Here is a 20,369-nt window from a genome sequence, read left to right on the forward strand (position 1 = left end):
TATTACTCGGTACTTAAATGTATAATTGCACCGTAACAAGGACAACTTAAAATAAAGTAACCAAATATATTAACCAATTAAAAAAAACATTAAAAATATTTTCAAAATTCTTAATAACGCCACCCTTTTGAACGGCAGTGTATATTAAATAAAGGAGGGACTTTGGCAATATCTAGGGACCAGAATATCATAGAAGAGATATGGAGTTTGACTCCTTTGGTATACAACCACCTAGTAACCAACCTTACAACCACCTACCAATGCCCTAGCAACCAATTAAAACATCAGAAACCATGAAGCAACACTACAGCAGCCATTCAAATACTCTAAGCTCTATGGCGGCTGGTTTGCAGCCTAACTGTGCGTTCACAACGCCACCGGCAAAAGCGTCACAATTCGCTCTGGCCGCCCTGCCAACGACGCTGTAGAAAGATTCGTTGACGCTCTGATGATCGAACGCTTGGTCTTGTATTTAAAGGATCCTCAAAGGAAACAAGCAGGTTGATCTTGTGTAGACTGACCACGAGTAGGGTATAAGTTAACCTCATGAAATATTTTAATTGTAAAAGTAAGAAATTGATCGATGGAAAGAACTTAATTATAGTTACATGTTTGCTAACGAAATAAACCAATAAAAGCCATTTGTGTGGTGTGTTTAAGTTAGTCTAATTTCAACAAGTAGTTTATAGGAGCCGTTTACTAGCCTAGGTCTTTAATTACCATTAACATTAATTTGTGCGCAGCCTACATTCCAAACTGTCCTGGTTGAAGTGGAGCCTAAATGCAACTGGTCAAATCGGTGTTGTTTTGAGCAAATGAATTGCGTTTCTGCTGAAAAACAAGCGTTCTAGCATTAAAATGCTTGGGAATTAATGTGGTTGGAACCAAAGTTTACAGGACTGCATTCTCTGGAACCCTCTCAAGGCGAGGGGGTCTACTTTCCGATTGGTTGCCGTCCAACCGCGTCATAGTTTATTACCATAAAGTTGACCTGACTTCAACTCTCCTCGACGCCCTCACCGTCCAAGATGCGCCGCGCAGCTCTCGCCGGAGCTCACTGCCGGCTCACATTGAAAATGAATGACTTCCGGCCACTTTGACGCTCTCGCCGGTGGCGGTGTGAACGCACGGTAATATTTGGAAAGCTTTCACATTAGGTGTGACTATTATGCTGGAAATGTGGCCTAGATAGAAAGCTCACTAACATCTCACTTCTAATAGAAGTTTGTTGCTTGAGTGCTTTTTTTATGCATCTGTGCATCTCATCAACTCCTTTTTTTATAGTCATAAGTGTGTCCACTGCAATGAGTAAGCGCAGGTTCTCACCTGTTGGGCTGGTCAAATTGCACATAGGCTTTACCCTGCTGACTCTGAGTCTTTAGTTTGCTGTGAGGTTGTGTAGCAGTAGTGGTGCTTTCAGTGCAGTCAGTAGTAGCAGTAGTAGTGGTGGTTGAGGTCTTTGTAGTGTTGGCATCCGAGGAGCTGTCAGTTTCTGTGACCCCTCGAATATCCAAATACTGTCCATTGTCAAGGGGGGGTTTACCACATGGAGTGTCTTCTTTAGACGGAGTTGACTTCACTGCAGATGTGGGCTCTGATGAAACATTCCTCTGAAGCGCCTGGATATCACTGCACACACAAAGGTACATATATTAGATTTAGTAATGTGCAAAATCCATGCAAAATGCACTAAAACAACAGAAGTGAATATACAGGAGTGTTGTGGCAGAAACAGACAGAACAGTGAAGAAAGAGAGAAGATAAAGTATGAATTAAAGCAAAACTAGTTAAAAAAAAAAGAAGAAAAAAAAAAGATATGTAGAGCTCATCTCTTGCTAGGAAACGTAAATGCCATGCTGAAAAATGTCAGAGAGCAGAAGGTCATAATGATGAGAGTCTATTGCGCTGGAGGGGGAAGGGGACAGTTTCTAGAGTGCTTGAAAACACAGACTACTGGAGTCATAAAAGACACTGGGTGGGTATAAATAATATATACATTATAAACATACCAGCAGTTTCACAATATATTTTTCACTGATTTCAAAAGTTTGGGGTCAGTAAGATTTAAAAAAAAAAAAAAAAAAAAAAAAATTGTATTATTTCATTTAGCAAGGATGCTGGTAATTGATCAAAATTGACAATTTATAATATTTATAATGTTAAAATAAAATAAAATTTCAAATAAATACTCTAAATAAATAAATAAAACTTAAACGTTTTATTATTGAAGAATTCTAAAATGTCTATTAATATTTATAAACGTTTCCACAAAAATATTAAGCAGTACATTCATTTTTAAGCACCAAACCAGCGTATTAGTCTGATTTCTGATAGGTCATGTGACACTAAAGACTGGAGTAATGATGTTGAGAATTCTGCTCTGCCATCACAGAATAGAATTTTCTTTTATTGAAACCCCCCCCCCCCCCCCCCCCCCCCACACACACACACACTATTCCACATTCTGCCCAATGTTCTTCAGACAAACGTGCCAACTTAATGCTATGAAAACAGTGCTTAATTTATTAGACCACCTGTCATGATAAAGAGAAAACACAAATATAATCTGTCAAAAAAACTTTTTACAACAATTTAAACTTAACACGGACTGTCAGGACGGACTTTTATGCAAAAATGACATTTACAGATAAGGATATGACCATAAACTGAAAGTTTTTGAGCTGAGGACGCACACACATCTGTCAAAGTGCCTGACAGGGCAAGCCATTACGCTAATGTATTAACTTAAAGCTTAACAAAGAATTCTCATGATTTGGGCAGCTTGGGTCATGTACTTCTCCCGCAGCATCTCTTTCTGTTTCCTGCACTATTGCACTATTTTTTAGATGCATTTTGTCCATAGAAATGCGTTATTCAGTGCTGTAATTTGACGCGACAGGCTGAAGTTGTACATGGACTGTAGATAGACCCGACTAATCGATAATGTGAATCGATGTCGATGATTTTCATTACCGATAATAATCGATTTTATCAATTAGTTGTGCAGCCCTATCACAGAAATGAATTAAAATTGAAAAAATATATTAAAATACATCATTTTAAATTGTAATAATTAGGGATGCAAAAAACCCCCCAAAAAAACAAACATGACACTTGTAAATTAAATAATTTTATATATACTGATTTATTCATTAATATGTAATGTTTTATTTTTTAAACAAATCATAAGCTATAAAGGTTTTCAGAATTTTTACAACTTTTTAGACCATCTACAAATGTTAAATCTTAAAACAAAATGTTAGGGTTAACAGCATCTTTCTGGGAAAAATGCAGCGATTGATATATAGTTTATCTATATTTATTTTCAAAGCTTCAATGTACTTTCAAAAAACCTTTATTATTGTTTATTTAATTCTAACAAATAAGTTCTTGTTAAAAACTAACCAAAATTAAAAATATTTTGCTTATAATTTCAGCACAGGAGAGACTTGGTGTTGTTTCCAAACAAAAGGAAATATATCGGTATCGGCATCAACCAAAATGAGGCGAAAAATATCAGAATATCGGCAAAAATCCAATATCGTGCATCCCTAGTAATAATATTTTAATATTACGATTTTACTGTATTTTTGATCAATTAAACTCAGCATTAGTGATGACTGTCCGCAAATTTCTGAACAGTAGTGTGGTTTGTGTGGTTGACGCATTCAATAATAATTATAAAAATAATAATCAATTTATAAATAAAAATATATACAACATAATAATCCTATAAATTAATAACAACATACGTATACGCTTTGACAATTAAAAAACTATATTAGTTATAAATAACTAAATATGGCAATGTTATTATATGGTATAATCTCCAGTACATGCTACTTCCATATAATTATAATAAAATATGGATTAGTGACATATTAGTTTAGTAGGTTAATCGGCATCATAATCATAGGGAATCGTGACTAATAAACTACAGATACATTTTTTTTCCCACAAAGAAATATGTTTTTTATAAACATCAGCTGACGAGATCAGACCCTGCAGATATTAATTATGACAGGTAATCACAGGTCGCTGCTCTGAGCTCTGATTATACAGGCTCATGCAGCAGGTTTCTGATGGTTCTGATTGAATTTGGCCCACAGGCAGCAGGCGATGATTACTCTTACCTTTGGAGCTTTGTAATCTGTTCAGACAGACTCTGTTTCTCACTGTTCAGCAGGCTGATCTGATATTCCAGCTCCTGAACCACTTCCTGCTGCTGAGGATAACATTGAAATTACGTAAAAGTTGGCATATTTTTGACCAGAGAAACCCAAGACCACTCTAAATCACATTTTAGACCCTAGAGCAGCATGTTTAATCAAAAATCCCTTTTAAATAGATATTTGACATGGGCTTACTAGGATCTGGCCATATTATGATTATGTAAGAGTCATGTAAACGCATTAACCTGATGGCCTTAATCTGATTAAATCAATATTCCAGTTTCTAGGAAAGTGACTAAAATGGTTATCATATGCCATTAATCAGAATTTTATTTCATAATAAAGGCTTAAACAGAATATGGACCTTAATTGGAAAACTATGTTCATGTAAACATGTTCTCTGCCTGTAATACCAACAGTTCTTCCTGTATATAAATACGTACCTGCATAGCCTCAGTTTGCTGCACAGGTTCCTGGGTAAAATAGTCTCCTGGCAAGTCATCTGGGTCCACATTGACCGCCACATCCACAGTATCCCGATGCAATGGCAGGCTGTTCCCGCAGTTCCTGTAGAGCTGCAATAGATCTGGAGGTTTGGGAATGTTTAGACCCACGTCATCCCACAACTCAAAATCCTGCAGAAATAAAACCTCATGAGTACCAGGAAGAAATAAAATACTAAGTTAAATAATGTATAAAAGGAATTCATAAAATATTACCTGATCATCATTTTCATCTGAGAATGTGATGGCCGTTAACTTATATTCATTTTTCAATAAATACTCATTAACTAAAAAATTTAAAGCTCTCTTTTCAAGAGAGCGGATAGGTTCCTGAAAAAAAATTATTGGAAAAAATTAAGTTCATGTAGATTGATTCAAACTAATTGTTCATATTGAGCTCAGAGAATTCTAATATATTTAAGTACAAAAAATTTGAAAAGTAGGGTAACCTGAATTTCAGGACTGGATTTGTAGTTTTTTCTCTCTTGAGAGGGAATCTCACATTCTACAGAGAAAGAAAGAAAGTAACAGAGAGAAAGAAAAAAACGAGTGAGCTGGAATTTGATTTATGGTAGGCATTACAAACTGCCTTTAGGAATGAGAGCAGCTCCTAAAGCAGAAGGAACTGAAGTGTGTAAAATTTGAAAGTACGCCACCTGCAGCCTGAGTCAAGTTGGCACGAAGAGCCTGAATGGTCTCCTTGGCTTTCCGCAGTTCAAACTCCAGAACTGGACCAGGGGGAAGTGGGTCACACACAAACAGGCATCCAACCAAGAGAAGGGAACAAAGAAACAAAACAAAAGGGGGAAAAAAGAACAAAGGATGGCCATGAAAAAACAAAATCAAAAAAAGAAAAGAAAAACGACAACTTTTGTAAGAAGCGGAGGCAGAACCAAAACAAGGACATGAACACTATGGATCTAATGAACACATGCAGCAGAGGTTGCTGGAGGAGCCATGAAAATATTTACACATTTATTTGCCTTCAGGTTTTATTTTCTCGCAAATTCACTAGCTGCTGTCTGACCAGGGATTTAGAGAAAATCAAAGTCTGTTTGTTTGTTTGGATGAAACGTTAAAAAAATATATATATTTCGCAATTTTTTTTGAAGTTCCTTTAGATCTTCTAATTGCTTTGGACTTTAAAGCTGTAATTTCTGTGCCTCTAGCATCATCAAACAGTTGCAAATTATATGGCCTGTCCTAAATAGTGCACTTTAAGTTCATTCGCCATCTAGCAGCAATCGCTTCCATGTGTACATAAAGTTCACATGACCAGAGGGAGTCCTGTTTGTCATTTTAGTTTGCAAAATTGTGCGCCAACTTCAAGTCTACATTAGCAGACAATAAAGTGTAAACCGTGCCATTTGGGATGGGCCTAATAATCGTCAAAAGCACCAACTTCGTAACCAGTCGGTACTGAAATTTTTAAAATGTCCATTTCCCGCTGGCATTTGAGCGTATTCTTAACACCGCTGATCAAATGCTATCGGGAAATGGATATTTTAAAAATTTCAGTACAGACTGGTTCCGAAGTCGGTACTTTTGATAACACTAGAAACCGGTTATCGCTCCCCTAACTTGCGTCATTGGCTAGACCCAATGTTGACGTATTAGATCGTTCGGGATGCAGAGAAATGTTTTGACAGTGCCATAGAGACTTTTCAGGGGAATCAATATCTGAATGACTTGCGAGTGTTTCTGAATACTAAGCTGGAATATGAGAAAGTAATTTGAAACGACAAAAAACCCCCCAAAAAAAAACTACACTGCGCAAATCCTAAATACACCAAAATCTATCTTCACCTGTTGTTTGCATTTGATCTTTGTTGTAAAACAGTTGGAAAAGGATTTAGGCTACTAGTGTACGCAAAACCCCGCAGCAATCCTGCTGCTGTGGACCTGCTAGACGAGTTCTAACACAGGCTGTGTCTCATTCCGCTCGCTAATTTCTAAAACAGGAATCAGCATATTGTGAAGACCAAATCTGGGATCAGAAACACTTGGATCCTCTAACAGTTGGGACACTGATGATCTTGCGACATGTAATAACCAACATTCTTCTTTTATCAGATAACATTTCAAAAATCAGCTGATTTTTAGGATGCATTTTGGCACTTTCTAGGAAGCAAACATTTCAGTGTACTGGAACAATTGCGATCATAGGATAGCCCTAGAAATCCTTGGGCAGTGTATGAACTAGGGAACGGATTGAGACACACCCAGAGACACCGAGAAACAGAAGCATGGAGAGCAAAGGACACTTTGCATGACTGTGCACTGATGATCAGCAGGTGGGACTCCCATAAGCTCTGCTTCCTAATATGTTTTCTGGAACACCATCAACCCGAACAGGCCAGATAAGAATGGGGGGGCTAAGAGAAAGCAGAGCTCAAATGGGACAAACAGACTTATGCTGCTGATCAACTCAGCACAGGATGCAAGTTTAACAAATGGAAAAATGTAAGAACAGGAAAAAAAAAGAGGTGGCAAAGGTGTGCTTGCCTGAATGGTTTGTGGTCCAGTATTGGAAAGAGAAATACTGGAATAGTGACCCATCAGACAGCCAATAAACCCCAGGTCAGAGAGCCAAGGCTGTGCTCATCGCTGATGGGGTCAAGATTTGGGAGTAGATGCCCAATTTGGGGGGCAAAAGTGACATTTTGTACAAAGCAATCTTATTCTGCTGCACGGTTCCTTAGGTTTTCAACTTACCCATAATTAGCTTTCAGCTTTTCAACTTATAAGAAGTGCATAAAACCTTAAAGCACATGAAAAATACCCATTACCTAAAATCAATTAGATATATTTATATTATTTTATTTACTTTATTACACTATAGACCTGATTACACCAGGGTTCAGTTTTACTAACAGCTTGCGCCAGCGCAAACAGTCTTTTGACATTAAAATAGTACTGTCAGGTTTTACTAAAGACACGCAGTGAAGAAGTAGCGCTGAAAAGGCGTGGACCTGACCTTATTGAATATGCATTTCAAGGAGTTTCCCTTTCAGACGCAAAATTTATGGGAGGAGAGTATTTAAATGAATCACGCAATGCATTTTACTAACGTTTGCGCTCGTCAAATTACTGGTATTTGCGCCATTAGAGGCAGTCGTGGCCTAATAGATAAGGAGTCGGACTTGTAATCCGAAGGTCACGGGTTCGAGTCTCAGGTCCGGCAGGAATTGTTGGTGGGGGTAGTGAATAACCAGCGCTCTCTCCACCTCAATACCACAACTGAGGTGAGACCCGTGAGCAAGGCACCAAACCCCCAACTGCTCCCCGGGCGCCGCAGCATTGGCTGCCCACTGCTCCGGGTGTGTTCACTGCTGTGTGTGTATACTTGGATGGGTTAAATGCAGAGCACATGTCACTTCACTTTCACTTTCATTATTTAACGCCCCAAAAAAGCATGTCTTAAACTATTTTCCACTTGAAATGGCTGCAATTATTGCTGCTAGGAGGAGGCACCACAGAGAACAAAAAGTGCATAGTAGAAGGGAGAGGATTTTTCCACACGTAATTTATTTGGAATGCAAGAAGAACATGAAAGTATTGTTTGCCAAGCCATGTTATTTTTAATTTGCTTCAGGAAATAAAAGACGACTTGGAACACAATACCAGGTCTATCAAAACTTCTTGCAACTTCTAGCATTTTTTGCCTCCGGTTCTTATCAACATGCTGTGGCTTCTTTATTTCTTTCTTTATTATTTGCGACTGCTCTAATTTGCGCTACGCTTGGTATATTGCGTTGGTCGATATATGTAAATGAGATGTTGCATCTGTGTTCTTTAATTTGCACGTTGTTTTATATTTAACAACTTTAGCTTCAACTAAAAATGTTTTTCATTTTCTGGAAATCTAATGAATAACTAAAAAATAAAATCTAAATTGATAAAGATCAATTATGAGAACAAAAATAAAAATTTAATAAATACAAGAAATAAATTTAAATAAAAAAATGTTATATCAAAATAATAAAGTAAAATACGCTAATGCATTAAAATTGCTTTGTTTTATTCAAAGCTATATAATGCAGCCTTGGTGTGAACAGACCTTAATACTAGGGCTGCACGATTCTTGCTAAAATGTGAATCACGATTTTTCTCCATGGGAATTGAGATCACGATTCTCATTTTTTCAACCAAAATGTATTGCACTCAAGTACAAAAAAACCCCACAGGACATTCAGTATAATAAAGTGCCGGAGTAACAAAAAAATAGTCTCTTTTCTTTATTTTAGACCCCTTAAAGTGAATAATTTTAAAGCTTTAAGTTGTGGAACATAAGAGAACATTAACAATAATAATTTAAAATATTCACATTCACACAGGACGTCTGCGTCAACGCCTCTCGTTTACTTTGAATAGAGTGGCGTCAAGCGTTGCCGAACTGAATTGTGGGTCCCTCGCGCTGCTTCACTGGCGTTGCCCTAGCGCAGACGCTAGCCAATCCCGTTCATGCAGCACCAGAAAAGTATGTGATTTGGCTGTTATCACTATGACGGCGCGTCAGCACCAGAGCCGTTGAGAAACTCCCATAGGCTTCCATAGGAACTTAGGAATGCGGAAGTAAAGCGTGTCATGGAGCAGCCAATAGTTCCAAACAACTGATAGTTTCAGCATTGAAGCCCATTCATTTCAGTGCTTCTCAAGCACAGTCGCCAGAAATTTGAGGAAATTACAGCATTTTTTGCCATTTTAACGCATTAGTTTACCTCTCGGAAATCTGACCAGTAGTTGTATTTTATGAAACGCGTTATAGTTAATGTTTATTTTTAGATAATAGGCAGTATATGCTATATTTGCAGTTAGATAACGTGGATATATTATATAATAAAATATTTTGATGAATACAGTTGGTTGTCTTTTTTATTTTGAAGTATTTGCAAAACTTAAATTTACATTTTTTTCATTTACATTTAGTCATTTAGCAGACGCTTTTATCCAATGCGACTTACAGTGTAGAAGCAAACAGACCAACGGAAGAGCAAAAAAATACAGGTCTCAGTTAGTCTAGCACAGTTCACATAGCAATGAGTTTTTTAAATAAATATAAATAAATAAATAGAATAGAATAGGTAAGTGCTAGTATTAATTAGTCAGATGGTGGCGAAAAAGATGTCTTTAGATGTTTATTTTTTTTAAATGGCTAAAACAATTTCTAGCATTTTTCTAGCATTCATTGATATTAACTTGTGTATGCATATTGTATCTTATATTTTAACATAATATTGTATTAAAATGTGAATAATAGATGACCATAGATGAAGAAATATATATTAATACAATAACACATTTTACATACTAATTAAATTTCTTATACTCTTTAAATAAGCATAATTTATTTCATCATTGGTCTGCACATCCACAGGAATAAGTCTAACACAAAAACACACAAAGTCATGCCTCAAGTCTCCAATCTTTATTAAGCAGTTTACACTATTTATACTTTGCATACAAAGAAATGTTACCGCCTTATCCTGTGTGTTGCATTGTACTATGATTTTACTCCATAGTTAAACAAGAAAAACCCATTAATATTATTTCCATTAAACGCCACAGACAAAATGCTACTATCAGTGTATTAAACGAATTAATAAATGGACATTTTGTGTTAATATTTGCCGGAAAATGCTGCAAATATACCCGCTGTTGTTGTCTGACCCGATTAATCTCATTCAAACCAAGTGCGGAGTTGCTTGGAACTATTGAGAGCTCCATGAACCACGTGACTGCGCGGCGGTGAGATCAAAGCGTGTCGCAACTCTGTTTCTCAACGGCTCAGGGGTGCGTTTCCCAAAAGCATCCTTAGCGAACTATGGTGGTAATTCCAATTGAACTCTATTGGTAACGACATAACTTGCGACCATAGTTGCTTTTGGGAAACGCACCCCTGGTCAGCAACAAGCTTCAGACACGCCCTCCGTCAAGCGTTGATGCTGACGCCCCGTTGAAGCAGCGCTGCGCAGAATGATCACCGTATGACATCAAAGTACCGCAAGAGCGATTTGAATGCATAGGATCCGACTGCTTTCTTACCGCTCTCGTGGTACTTTGATGTCATACGGTGATCATTCTGTGAACGCGCCTATTGACTCCGTTTAGGTCTGCCGCTTTGTTACACGTCACGTGAGTGACAGCGGAACGTGCCCAATGAGGGAGAGGAGAAAAGTGATCGAGATTTATGATTGATTGCTGAATTAATAGTGTTTTGTTACTGTGTGAGTGTGACCAATAACGCGTGAATGCAGCATGATCTGAATGCAGGGAAATACACGGAAGTGAATCGCCATCATTTAGAAATGAGATCGCATTTATGTATGAATCGAGATCGTGATTTTTTTTCGATTAATCGTGCAGCCCTACTTTTTTTAAAAGTTTTTTTTAAAAAGTGAACTAATCCTTTAATACTACTATCAGAAAAAAAATATTTAAAAAGATAGCGGAAATGCTGATACTTTGTAATCAATTCATTGACTTCACTGTTCAACCAGTAGCCAACAAATATGTGTGTACAGCTAAGCTCTGAGGAGTTTTTTATTTTGGGAGAGGGTGAGAGATGTGAATTTTCACAGGAATTATTAGTAACAACACTTTTCGATCTGAAACATATTTGCCAGGATAATGTAGGAATTTGAAGCTTGGGAGGGACTCAAGCTAATGAAACAGAAAAAGCTCAAGGAACAGTATGGCAACCTAACCAAGCAAGTATCAAAACAGGGATATGACAAGAGAGTAAACTTGAGAGCCAGAAAACCTTTTGCTTGGAAAGAAATGGGAAAGTACAGTTATTGTCAGTACAGCCCAATTAGACAGAAGAAAAGTTTAGCGTTCAGGCTATTAGTTAACCCTCCTACTCATCTATAGAGAGCACTCATCTACGAGACTGCTGATGAAAGCGGTCAGCGAACCATACAGTTTGACCCATGTGAATTCACATCAATCATGAATGCCAAGAATCTTGTTTCATATACGGTAACACTGACCAAATCGCCTCTCGTAAAAGAGTTCAACACAAGCCACTGAACCACTAATAGTTTCCAGAAAAATGTCCAGTAAAGCCAATTCCTTCGCATTTTGCCTAAAAAATGGCCATGTACTGTAACTGCTGAATTGTGTTCTTGGAAACTCAGGGCATTAGCAAACAGAAAATTTGGCTATTGTCAATTGTGGTCTAATATGATGATAAGTGCATGCAAAATGTTTAAAATTAAACGGACTAAAGATTTCCACTATTAAAAGTATAATATGACACGAATTTGGAATTCAAGAACACTTATGTGTTTAAAGCGAACCACATGACCAGTCACTGTGGCTGAGGAAAATATATTTAACTAGCAGCCAACTGTCCCATCGTATTATGCGAAGCACAATGCAAACAAATCCAATATGATTTTCAAATATGATCATTAGGAGGACTGATTGTTCACACTGTAGTTATTGATTTTATATATAGATAGATAGATAATGACAGCAGGATTTTCCTTACCTGCAACTCTTTCATCCGACTCCCTGTTGCCATCATCTGAATAACGTGCAAAATCCAAGGAGTCCAATGTACTGATGCTGCCAGCTCGATCTGGAAACAAACAACCAAACCAAAAAAGGAAATTAAATTCAGTGGTTCCCACCTATCTTAAAGGGTTTCATATTCTACCCACAACAAAACACACCCTTATTAGATAGAACACTAAACTAGTATTTACAGAAAGTAAAGTGGTGACATTTTGATTTGTTTCGGCAAGCTAAAGCAGTCAGCAGTTATAGAGAATAGGCTCTACTTAGGCCAAAACTTTCCAGAAGCACAGATCTCTCCGTCCAGGGTTTTTCCTACAACAAATTTTTGTCCCGCCAAAGCCATATTTGATCGGTTTATGTGATTTATGAATGATGTAAATGATTGCTGCGTTTGTAATTAATGCTACATGCATCGCCACAGATACAGCCAGCAAGCCGACGTGCAAACTGCCTGGAATCAGTGAAACTGAAATCATAGTAACTTATCTTTCCACTGCTGATGCCGCTCTCCCCTGTTGCGATCTTCGATCTTTTAATTGGCTGATGATGAATAAAATGCAGCGCACTGTTGATTTATTTGACGTGATCTAAATCAAGTGCGGTAGGCCTAATTCAAGATCGGATTTATATCTGTTTTCTATGTGGCTAAAAGTAACAAATCAGATGGATATCCGATCCGACAAAACGAATAAAGTGACCAGGTATAAACAAGCCCTAACCGTCTTTCCTCTCCCTCCCTCAAAATCAACTGACATGATAGTAAAAGGTCAGAAGACTGATTCCATTTCATGCGGCACATACAGAGATTTATTTTGTTTTTATTATATTTTTTAAACTGAACTATCTAAAAAAAAATCATCTTCTCTGACAAGCGTTCCGCACATGCAACTAACATAAAACACACTTTCAAAAAAATTGTAATTATAATTGTGAGGTCTAGCAAAGAAGGATCCTATCTTACAAAAATATGAAAGTCAGTTTTATTATATTCCCTGACAGTGGCTGTTCTTTCTTTCATGAATGAATATAATAAAAAAAGAAAAAAAAAAAAATCAAACTTTCTTTGCATTTATTTTGGTTATGGTCCGTATTGGGTTCGCAGATCACGTGGGGAGGGTACTTTTTTACTGTGTGTGTGGATGACCGTCAGCCATCACTGAAGACCTTTTTTAACCCAGGAAAAACCCTGTCCGTCTGTCTGCACTGTTGGAGGGAAGATAGAAAAATATTGCCAATGTCAAGCCCCCACATGGACTCCCCTATTTCTGTGTGCCAGCGATTGTAGTGTGTTGTGTACACTGGCATGGGAACACATTATTCAGCAACAAACCACCTTTATTTATTTTTGTACTTTTAGATGAATGACCATATAATAATAGTGTTCAGGAACTTAACTATGTATTACAGATTCCGCATTATTTGCATATTTTTAAAGGGACAAAGTCATAAGAAATCAATTGTTTCCTGATCTTCTGAAAGGAGACTAACTGAAGTTGGGTACTCACTCATGAAAACATATTTTAACTTTCTGAACTCAAACCGTCCTCCCTAATACATAAACACAACTTGTGGAAATGTGTTTTAATTCGACAACTCATTATGTAACCATCCATTTATACACCAACAGCATCTATTCTGTATTCATAAACATGGCTTGTTCCGTCACACTGAGGCATATTTCTACTATTACACCAGAAGAAATAATTACATTGAAAAGTAGAAAAGTCTTGTTCTATTCCTACTGTATGTAGCACCTACTGCTCTACATAGAAAATCTTTAACAAGACTCCTTAAAAGTTTGTAAAATAAAATATAAAAAATAAAATAAAATTAGCCACCTCTCTGAAAATGGTCAAGAAAAGTGAATGAATTTAATGACTGTTGGCACAAAAACCGAGACAAACATGACAATGTAGCTCTGGGAAAAATGTATTACATAAGTAAAAGCAAATAAAATATAATAAATGATATGGCCTCTTTAAATGCCTGTGCTCTCATGGCTGTGGCACCATATTTTCTTTCACTCAAGCTAAATATCAGTGACTTGAGCATGTGTCACATGATGGCAGTAAAGTTCATGTACTCAGTCTTGTGACTGCAAAGCTGTACATGTAGAGGAGGGACAATCTCAATACACCAATAAAAATGAGAAATTTTACTAGTGGCAGGTGATTTTTTTGTGTTTGCATGCCAACGTGAGCTCGCATTCTGTATAAATGAAGTTGGCTAAATGTCAACTTCATTTATACAGTCATTTATAATAATTTAACTACACTCTGGTAGTTAAATCAGTGGCTCTGCCTATCACAGCCTTGGACAGAGAAGTATTGATGAAGGAACAGTTTTGTGACTCTCTCTGGGCGTGACTTGAATGACAATGCTGAGATCCGACATGTGAGAACGCCACAGAGCTGTGCTGAATAAACGTCTTGTCAAACTGGTTGACGGGGAGGGGCTGGCGGTTCTGCGAAGGAAATATGTGAGCTTAACCTACGCATAAGATGCTTCCTTCAAGGAAAGATATTGAAGGGCTCTTGTTCAATATGTCAGGCGAGTCATGTGACTCGTAAGCGATAAATGTGCACACTTGTGTGTGGCAAAGTTCACAATCAACACAAAATTAGAAATGATAATCTGTTTAATGTTAAAACACTTTCTCATATTCCAGTTTAATAAGAAAAAACTATAAATCCATAAGTCAACCATTTGTAGGTTGATTTCCATGAAAAAGGTAACATCAAAACATTGATCCAAGAGATTTATGTAATAGCTATTTATATGATATACGTGCCAACCAAAAGGAGTTTCTGGGTTTTATCATTTATTGACTGCATAGAACTTCACATTTCCTTTCAGAATGTGGCTACTAAGTGTTTTGCATTAGCAATACAAAGTTATTTTAGTAGCTCAGGAATCCGACGGAGTGATAAACACTTACACTAGGCTAGGAAGACACAGTTTATACAAAAGGAGCCATTTCTTTTCAGACACAGGTTACCAAAAACAACAAATTAAGCATTCACTAAAAAGCAAATGGCCACAATAATTAAAAATCAAAGCCACACCCTCAGGGCCACATCAATGCTCCCTCTTTTCATGCATTATAGAAGTGCAACAAGCGATCTTTCCATGAAAGCAGCATTTTTCCATGTAGAAGCCAAAAATGGTGTTGGATCATAATAGCATAGCACAGGTCACGTTAAAAAATAATAATAAAAATAACAATAATAATAAAATAAATATTCACAAAACATTGATCAAAAACAGTAATATTGTAAACTATCACAATTTTCTTTTAAATATATGAACTGGGCGATCCTTCATAAATCGTGCTGCTCAAATAACATTTCTTATTACTATAAATGTTAAAAACAGTTCTGCTTAATATTTTTGTGGAAGCCGTGAGATATTTTTTGATTCTTTAATGAATAAAACAAGTTTATATGAAGAGCATGCATTTAAAATAGAAATCTTACTGTCACCTTCGATCACATTCTAATGCATCCTTGCTGAATAAAATAATTAATTTTATTAATGTGTATATTGACTGACATATGGTTTCAGTTATAAAAAAAAAAAACATTCAGTGAGCTTAGCTTTACCACTTTGGCAATGACAATGTCGTCGATAATTTGAAGTCTTTATAATTTAAGTGTGTATAGTATACACTTTTATATTGTAGAAGTAAGAGTATAGTATAGTAAGGATCAGTAGAAATTGTAAATACATTTATAAGGCTGCATATGGTGTCTTCTGGTCTGTTTGCGGTGTGTCATTCGGAGCTCAATGAATAGGCTGGGGGTGGTGGGGGCACAGACAATTGTGCAGTAAACTAGATTCTGATGACAGCCCAACAGCTGCTTCACAAAACTGATCCAATCAAGTCTGCATCATACAGTTTACAATATTCATTCAGAGTTGCTTCAAATCCTGTCACATCCTAAAGACACAGAAGCCTTTTCATCCCTGAAACGCTTCTCAAACGGATGCTGCGTTTCTCCAGCCAAGGATAAAATATCGGCGAGACCGTGTGAGGTGTTGATAATGTCTCTTCCTGCAATGACGCGACAGAAGCGTGGTTGAGAGCCATCTGCTCCCTCTCAGCTGGTTGCCAGATCCTCTTTTGGGGAGGGGGTTAGGTTCCATAATGCTAATAAAACCCTGTGGTTCCTGAAACCTCTGTGTTCTAGAACCAGGTCAATACACAGCCGTCAGCAGCAATTAGGCATGTATTTAAGAGCCAGTTAAGTGCGGTTCAGTCTCCAATGCAGACTAAGTAGTAACTCAGTTGAAAAAAAACAGTGTTTAAAAAAATAGGGATTGGCTGACACAAACAGGCAACCTAGGTCTAGCCCTCTAATTTCAACAGCATCCCCCTCTCCCTGGAGAGCGGTGTCACTTAAAACAGTGCACTCAGCTGATGAGGTCACATCCTGTCTTTTGGTGCTACACTCTTAAAAATAAAGGTTCTTTGTCATCGATGTTTTCCATTTTTTTGTGGAAATCAATCTACGAATGGTTCACTTATAGTTTTTGCATAAACTCGAAAATGAGAAAGTGTTTTAACATCAAAAATGATCCATTTCCTTTTTTTAGATTATTAAAATGTTCCTCACACTAAGAAAAAAGGTTCTTTTAAGAACTGTTCACTGAAAGGTATATTGTGGAACCCAAGATGGTTCTTCTATGGAATCACTGGGGGGAAAAACAACCTTTTAGGCCCCGTTTACACTAGTGCGTTTTCGTTTTAAAACGCATAACTTTTACTACGGATAAGCCTATCATTTACACTACTTCGGCGTTTTCGAGATCGAAAAAGGAGACTTTTGAAAACACTGCAGACCCCATTTTAGTTTGAAAACTCTGGTTACGTTTCAGTGTAAACGGACCAAAACGGAGACTTTTGAAAACGATGGCGTGGCTGTGCATCCTTGACAACCATGTAAACAAACATGTAGCATCATGCTCATTATTGTACCCATAGATATGTAGGCTATGGGTAGATTCTCCATTCGACCGCTTTAAGCATGCAGATGCATCCGCCATCTAAATATTAGGGAATCTACCTATACATATCTATGGTTGCACCTGCATGAATGGTCATGTGACATGCGTTTTCGCTTGTGTAGTGTAAACGGTGATCGTTTCTGAAACACAGTGGAAACGCCAGTGTAAACAGGGATTGTTTTCATTCTAAAACGAAAACGCACTAGTGTAAACGGGGCCTTAGAACTTTTAGAGGTCTTATTAAAAAAATTTGTATGGTTTTATTTTTGACAGCATAATTTGTAAAATCAAGAAATTTATAATAACGTTTTTCATGTACTTCAAAGGCTTTGAAGGTTGCAGGACTACATGCAATTTTATGAATCCTAATAATATCAGATCTTAGCCTCTTCGATGAAGGAAAGATGGTTGTCATGCGAAACGGGACAAATATTCAGCTATAATACTCTTTGCAATAGGCATCTGATTAGATGGATTAATGATTGTTTTGAACCGTGAATAAGCCTGCATGAAAGCCATTTCAACATGCCCAGCAGCAGGCTGAGAAAATGTGCAGAAATTTTCCATTAGGTTATCATCAAACAAGATTCGGATGAAACGATGATTCAAGGCTTGTGCACACCAAGAGCGATAACTATGAATAAAACTATAATGATTAGCATGCTTTGTGTGCGTGCCACTTTAAATGCTCGAGTCAGGTGGATTCTGATTGGCTGTCAATGTTTTTGCAATGGCCATTATAATTTTTTAATAAACATTATTTTAATTAAAATAATTTTATATTTTTCACATTATTTATTTATTAAACTGTCGATTATTTAACTTTTTCTTTTTATTTATTGATATTATAAATGTTAATTTGTGAATGAGGGTTAGAGTTTATTCTACAATTGTTTTTATAGGTATAAAACAGTGAAAAAATTTAATAAAATCCTCCCTGTATACATTGCGTTACTTGTTGACAACATCCCCCCCCCCCATAATTTAAGCAATATTCTATAACACTCCAAACACATCTATCTTGCAACAGCACAGAACAAAAGCTTGCCTAATTATATGGTGAATGGCAACAGCTGATTGGTCAATAACATTTAAGGTGGGGCTTAAAGGGACAGCTTACCCAAAAAAAGAGATTGTCATCATTTACTCACCCTGATGTTGCAAAACTGTAAGAGATTCTTTCTTCTGTATAACATAAAAGAAGATATTTTGAGACAGGTCTTTCTCATTCAAACCATTGAAGTCAATGGTAACCAAAAAGTTCTTCAAAATATCTTCTTTTGTGTTCCACAGAAGAAAGACAACAGCTTTGGAACACAATGAGGGCAAGTAAATGATGACAGAATTGTAATTTTTTGCATGAACTTTCACTTTAGATTAACAAAGGCATGACCGTCTTGCAAAAATAATTTTTTAATCAATTAAATTATTTTATAAATGATCAACACTATACAATTTTGCAATTGTCAATCCACACTGCAAGTACATGCAACCTAGTAATCATGAAAAACAAATCCCAACGTCATGCTTTGAAAGGCAAATAGTAAGAGGCAGACGAGTGCAAGCTATCATATAAGAAACCTCAATTAGAAGCAAAGGCATAAGAAACACAGAACAAGAAAGGAATTCCTGATCACACCAAACAAAGTACATCAATCCCATGTATCACTGCACACAGTCAGATTTTACATACCCCTCATATGAGCATCTTTTTTTCTCCTCTTTCTATCCTGCACCTGCGCAGCTGGAGTCAGTGGGAAGACTTCACATCACATCATAAAACAAAGACACAATCCAGCCCTAAAAATGCCTCCCCAACAAGCCTCTTTACTTGAATACATTAGACTGAAACACCGTAAACCGCAATATGAAATGAACAGGTAGTCTAGCTAGAGTACTAGTTTGAACAGCTGCTGTGTTGGTGTATTTTATGGCTGTTTAAAGAGCAAAAGAGTGGCTTCATTCCAAAACCTAGTGATTTTCCTACCTAGACAGCATTTTTGGGCATTAATTTGGGTACTAACTAGGTATCCTCTTATAAATCCTAGTGAGCAGCCTAACTAGATAGCCACTTTGTACATTAGTTTATGTGCTACCTAGGTATTCAGCCCCAAAACCTTGTGAGCTGCCTACTTAGAAAGCATATTTGGACATTCATTTAGGTGCTAAATAGGTGTCCTGCACTAAAAAAAAAAAACACACATCTTAAATCAGACTAAGATGGTCTCCCAGCCTGGTTTACCTAGTCTAGCTGGTTTTCCAGATCACTTTTCCAAGTGGAGTTCAGCTAGTTTAGCTGACAAGTGTCCAAAACCTTAAAACCTTCCAACCTAACCAGGTTATGAGACCAGTACATTAAACCATTTTAGACTGGTTTCAAATGTTTTTTTTTTGAGTAGCGTATGCAGTCTCGTAGGTTTTTAAACACGTCCATTACTTCATACAGGAAGACTTTAGTGTAGTTGGACCCACATTATAAACATTATCTCATGACTTACTAAGCGGACCTCCAGGACCGACACCTTGGTCTTTGCACGCGGGTGGAGTTCCGCTCTGCCGCTCGAAGTTCCCTGGATTGGAGAAATAATCCCGCAGGCGAGGCAGCTCGCGTCCGGCTTCCAGGAGCTCGGTGTGCAGCTCCAGGGCCGTGAGGATGTACTGATCCCGGAGCAGTTGCGCGGCGATCGCATCCAGCGAAACCCGAGTCTCCGTGCCTCCTCCTCCGATCCCAGCCACAGCCGCGGCCGACGCGGGGATACCGTCCACACTCGGGCTGGTTCTGTTGCTGGACAGCAGAACGGCAGGCTCGGAGTACGCCGGCGGGGAGAAGGGACCGAGGCTGTGGCCTTGCGCTTCATCACTAGGGCTGCGCTCGGTGTCCGCGCCATCCTGCCTCTGCTCCGCTTCCTCCTCCGAATCACTCACGTTAAACGGGTTGACATTACCCGCCGCCATTTTGCCGTAAAGTGTTCAGCCAGCTATCTGGCTAATATGTGTCTCCGTCTTCCTGGACGGATGTCAAGAACGCTTTATTGCTCCTAATCAACGGGGCTCCGGGAAATATGCTTTGGTTGGTGGGGCCGAATGTCATTTCAGCACCCCGCCTCCTCCCTGCAGAGACACGAGCGGAAATGGCGTCATGCACTTCGACTAGCCTGGATCC

General features: G+C 37.7%; 1 protein-coding gene across 17 annotated transcripts in view; it reads right to left on the reverse strand.

Moving 5' to 3' along the window:
- Positions 1-20,369, reverse strand: part of LOC306863632 (RAB11-binding protein RELCH homolog) — a 52,215-nt gene extending 31,846 nt beyond the window's left edge. For 7 of the 17 annotated variants that reach the window (XR_013783709.1, XR_013783710.1, XM_079407113.1 and 4 more), the window contains exons 1-8: positions 19,705-20,369; positions 12,171-12,260; positions 5,332-5,403; positions 5,125-5,180; positions 4,892-5,005; positions 4,616-4,807; positions 4,134-4,225; positions 1,327-1,629 (exon numbers count right to left, since the gene is read on the reverse strand). Coding sequence is in view for 14 of the 17 variants with exons in the window: in XM_079407113.1 (XP_079263239.1) it covers positions 1,327-1,629; positions 4,134-4,225; positions 4,616-4,807; positions 4,892-5,005; positions 5,125-5,180; positions 5,332-5,403; positions 12,171-12,260; positions 19,705-20,161 (1,376 nt within the window). In the remaining 3 variants the exon portion in view is untranslated. Of the gene's footprint in view, positions 1-1,326; positions 1,630-4,133; positions 4,226-4,615; positions 4,808-4,891; positions 5,006-5,124; positions 5,181-5,331; positions 5,404-12,170; positions 12,261-18,899; positions 18,951-19,704 lie in introns of all 17 variants that reach the window. The other 10 variants (XR_013783711.1, XM_079407120.1, XM_079407117.1 and 7 more) reach the window with 4 other exon arrangements.

The sequence above is a fragment of the Barbus barbus genome, assembly GCF_936440315.1.
Source record: "Barbus barbus genome assembly, chromosome: 44".
Taxonomy (NCBI): Eukaryota; Metazoa; Chordata; class Actinopteri; order Cypriniformes; family Cyprinidae; genus Barbus; species Barbus barbus.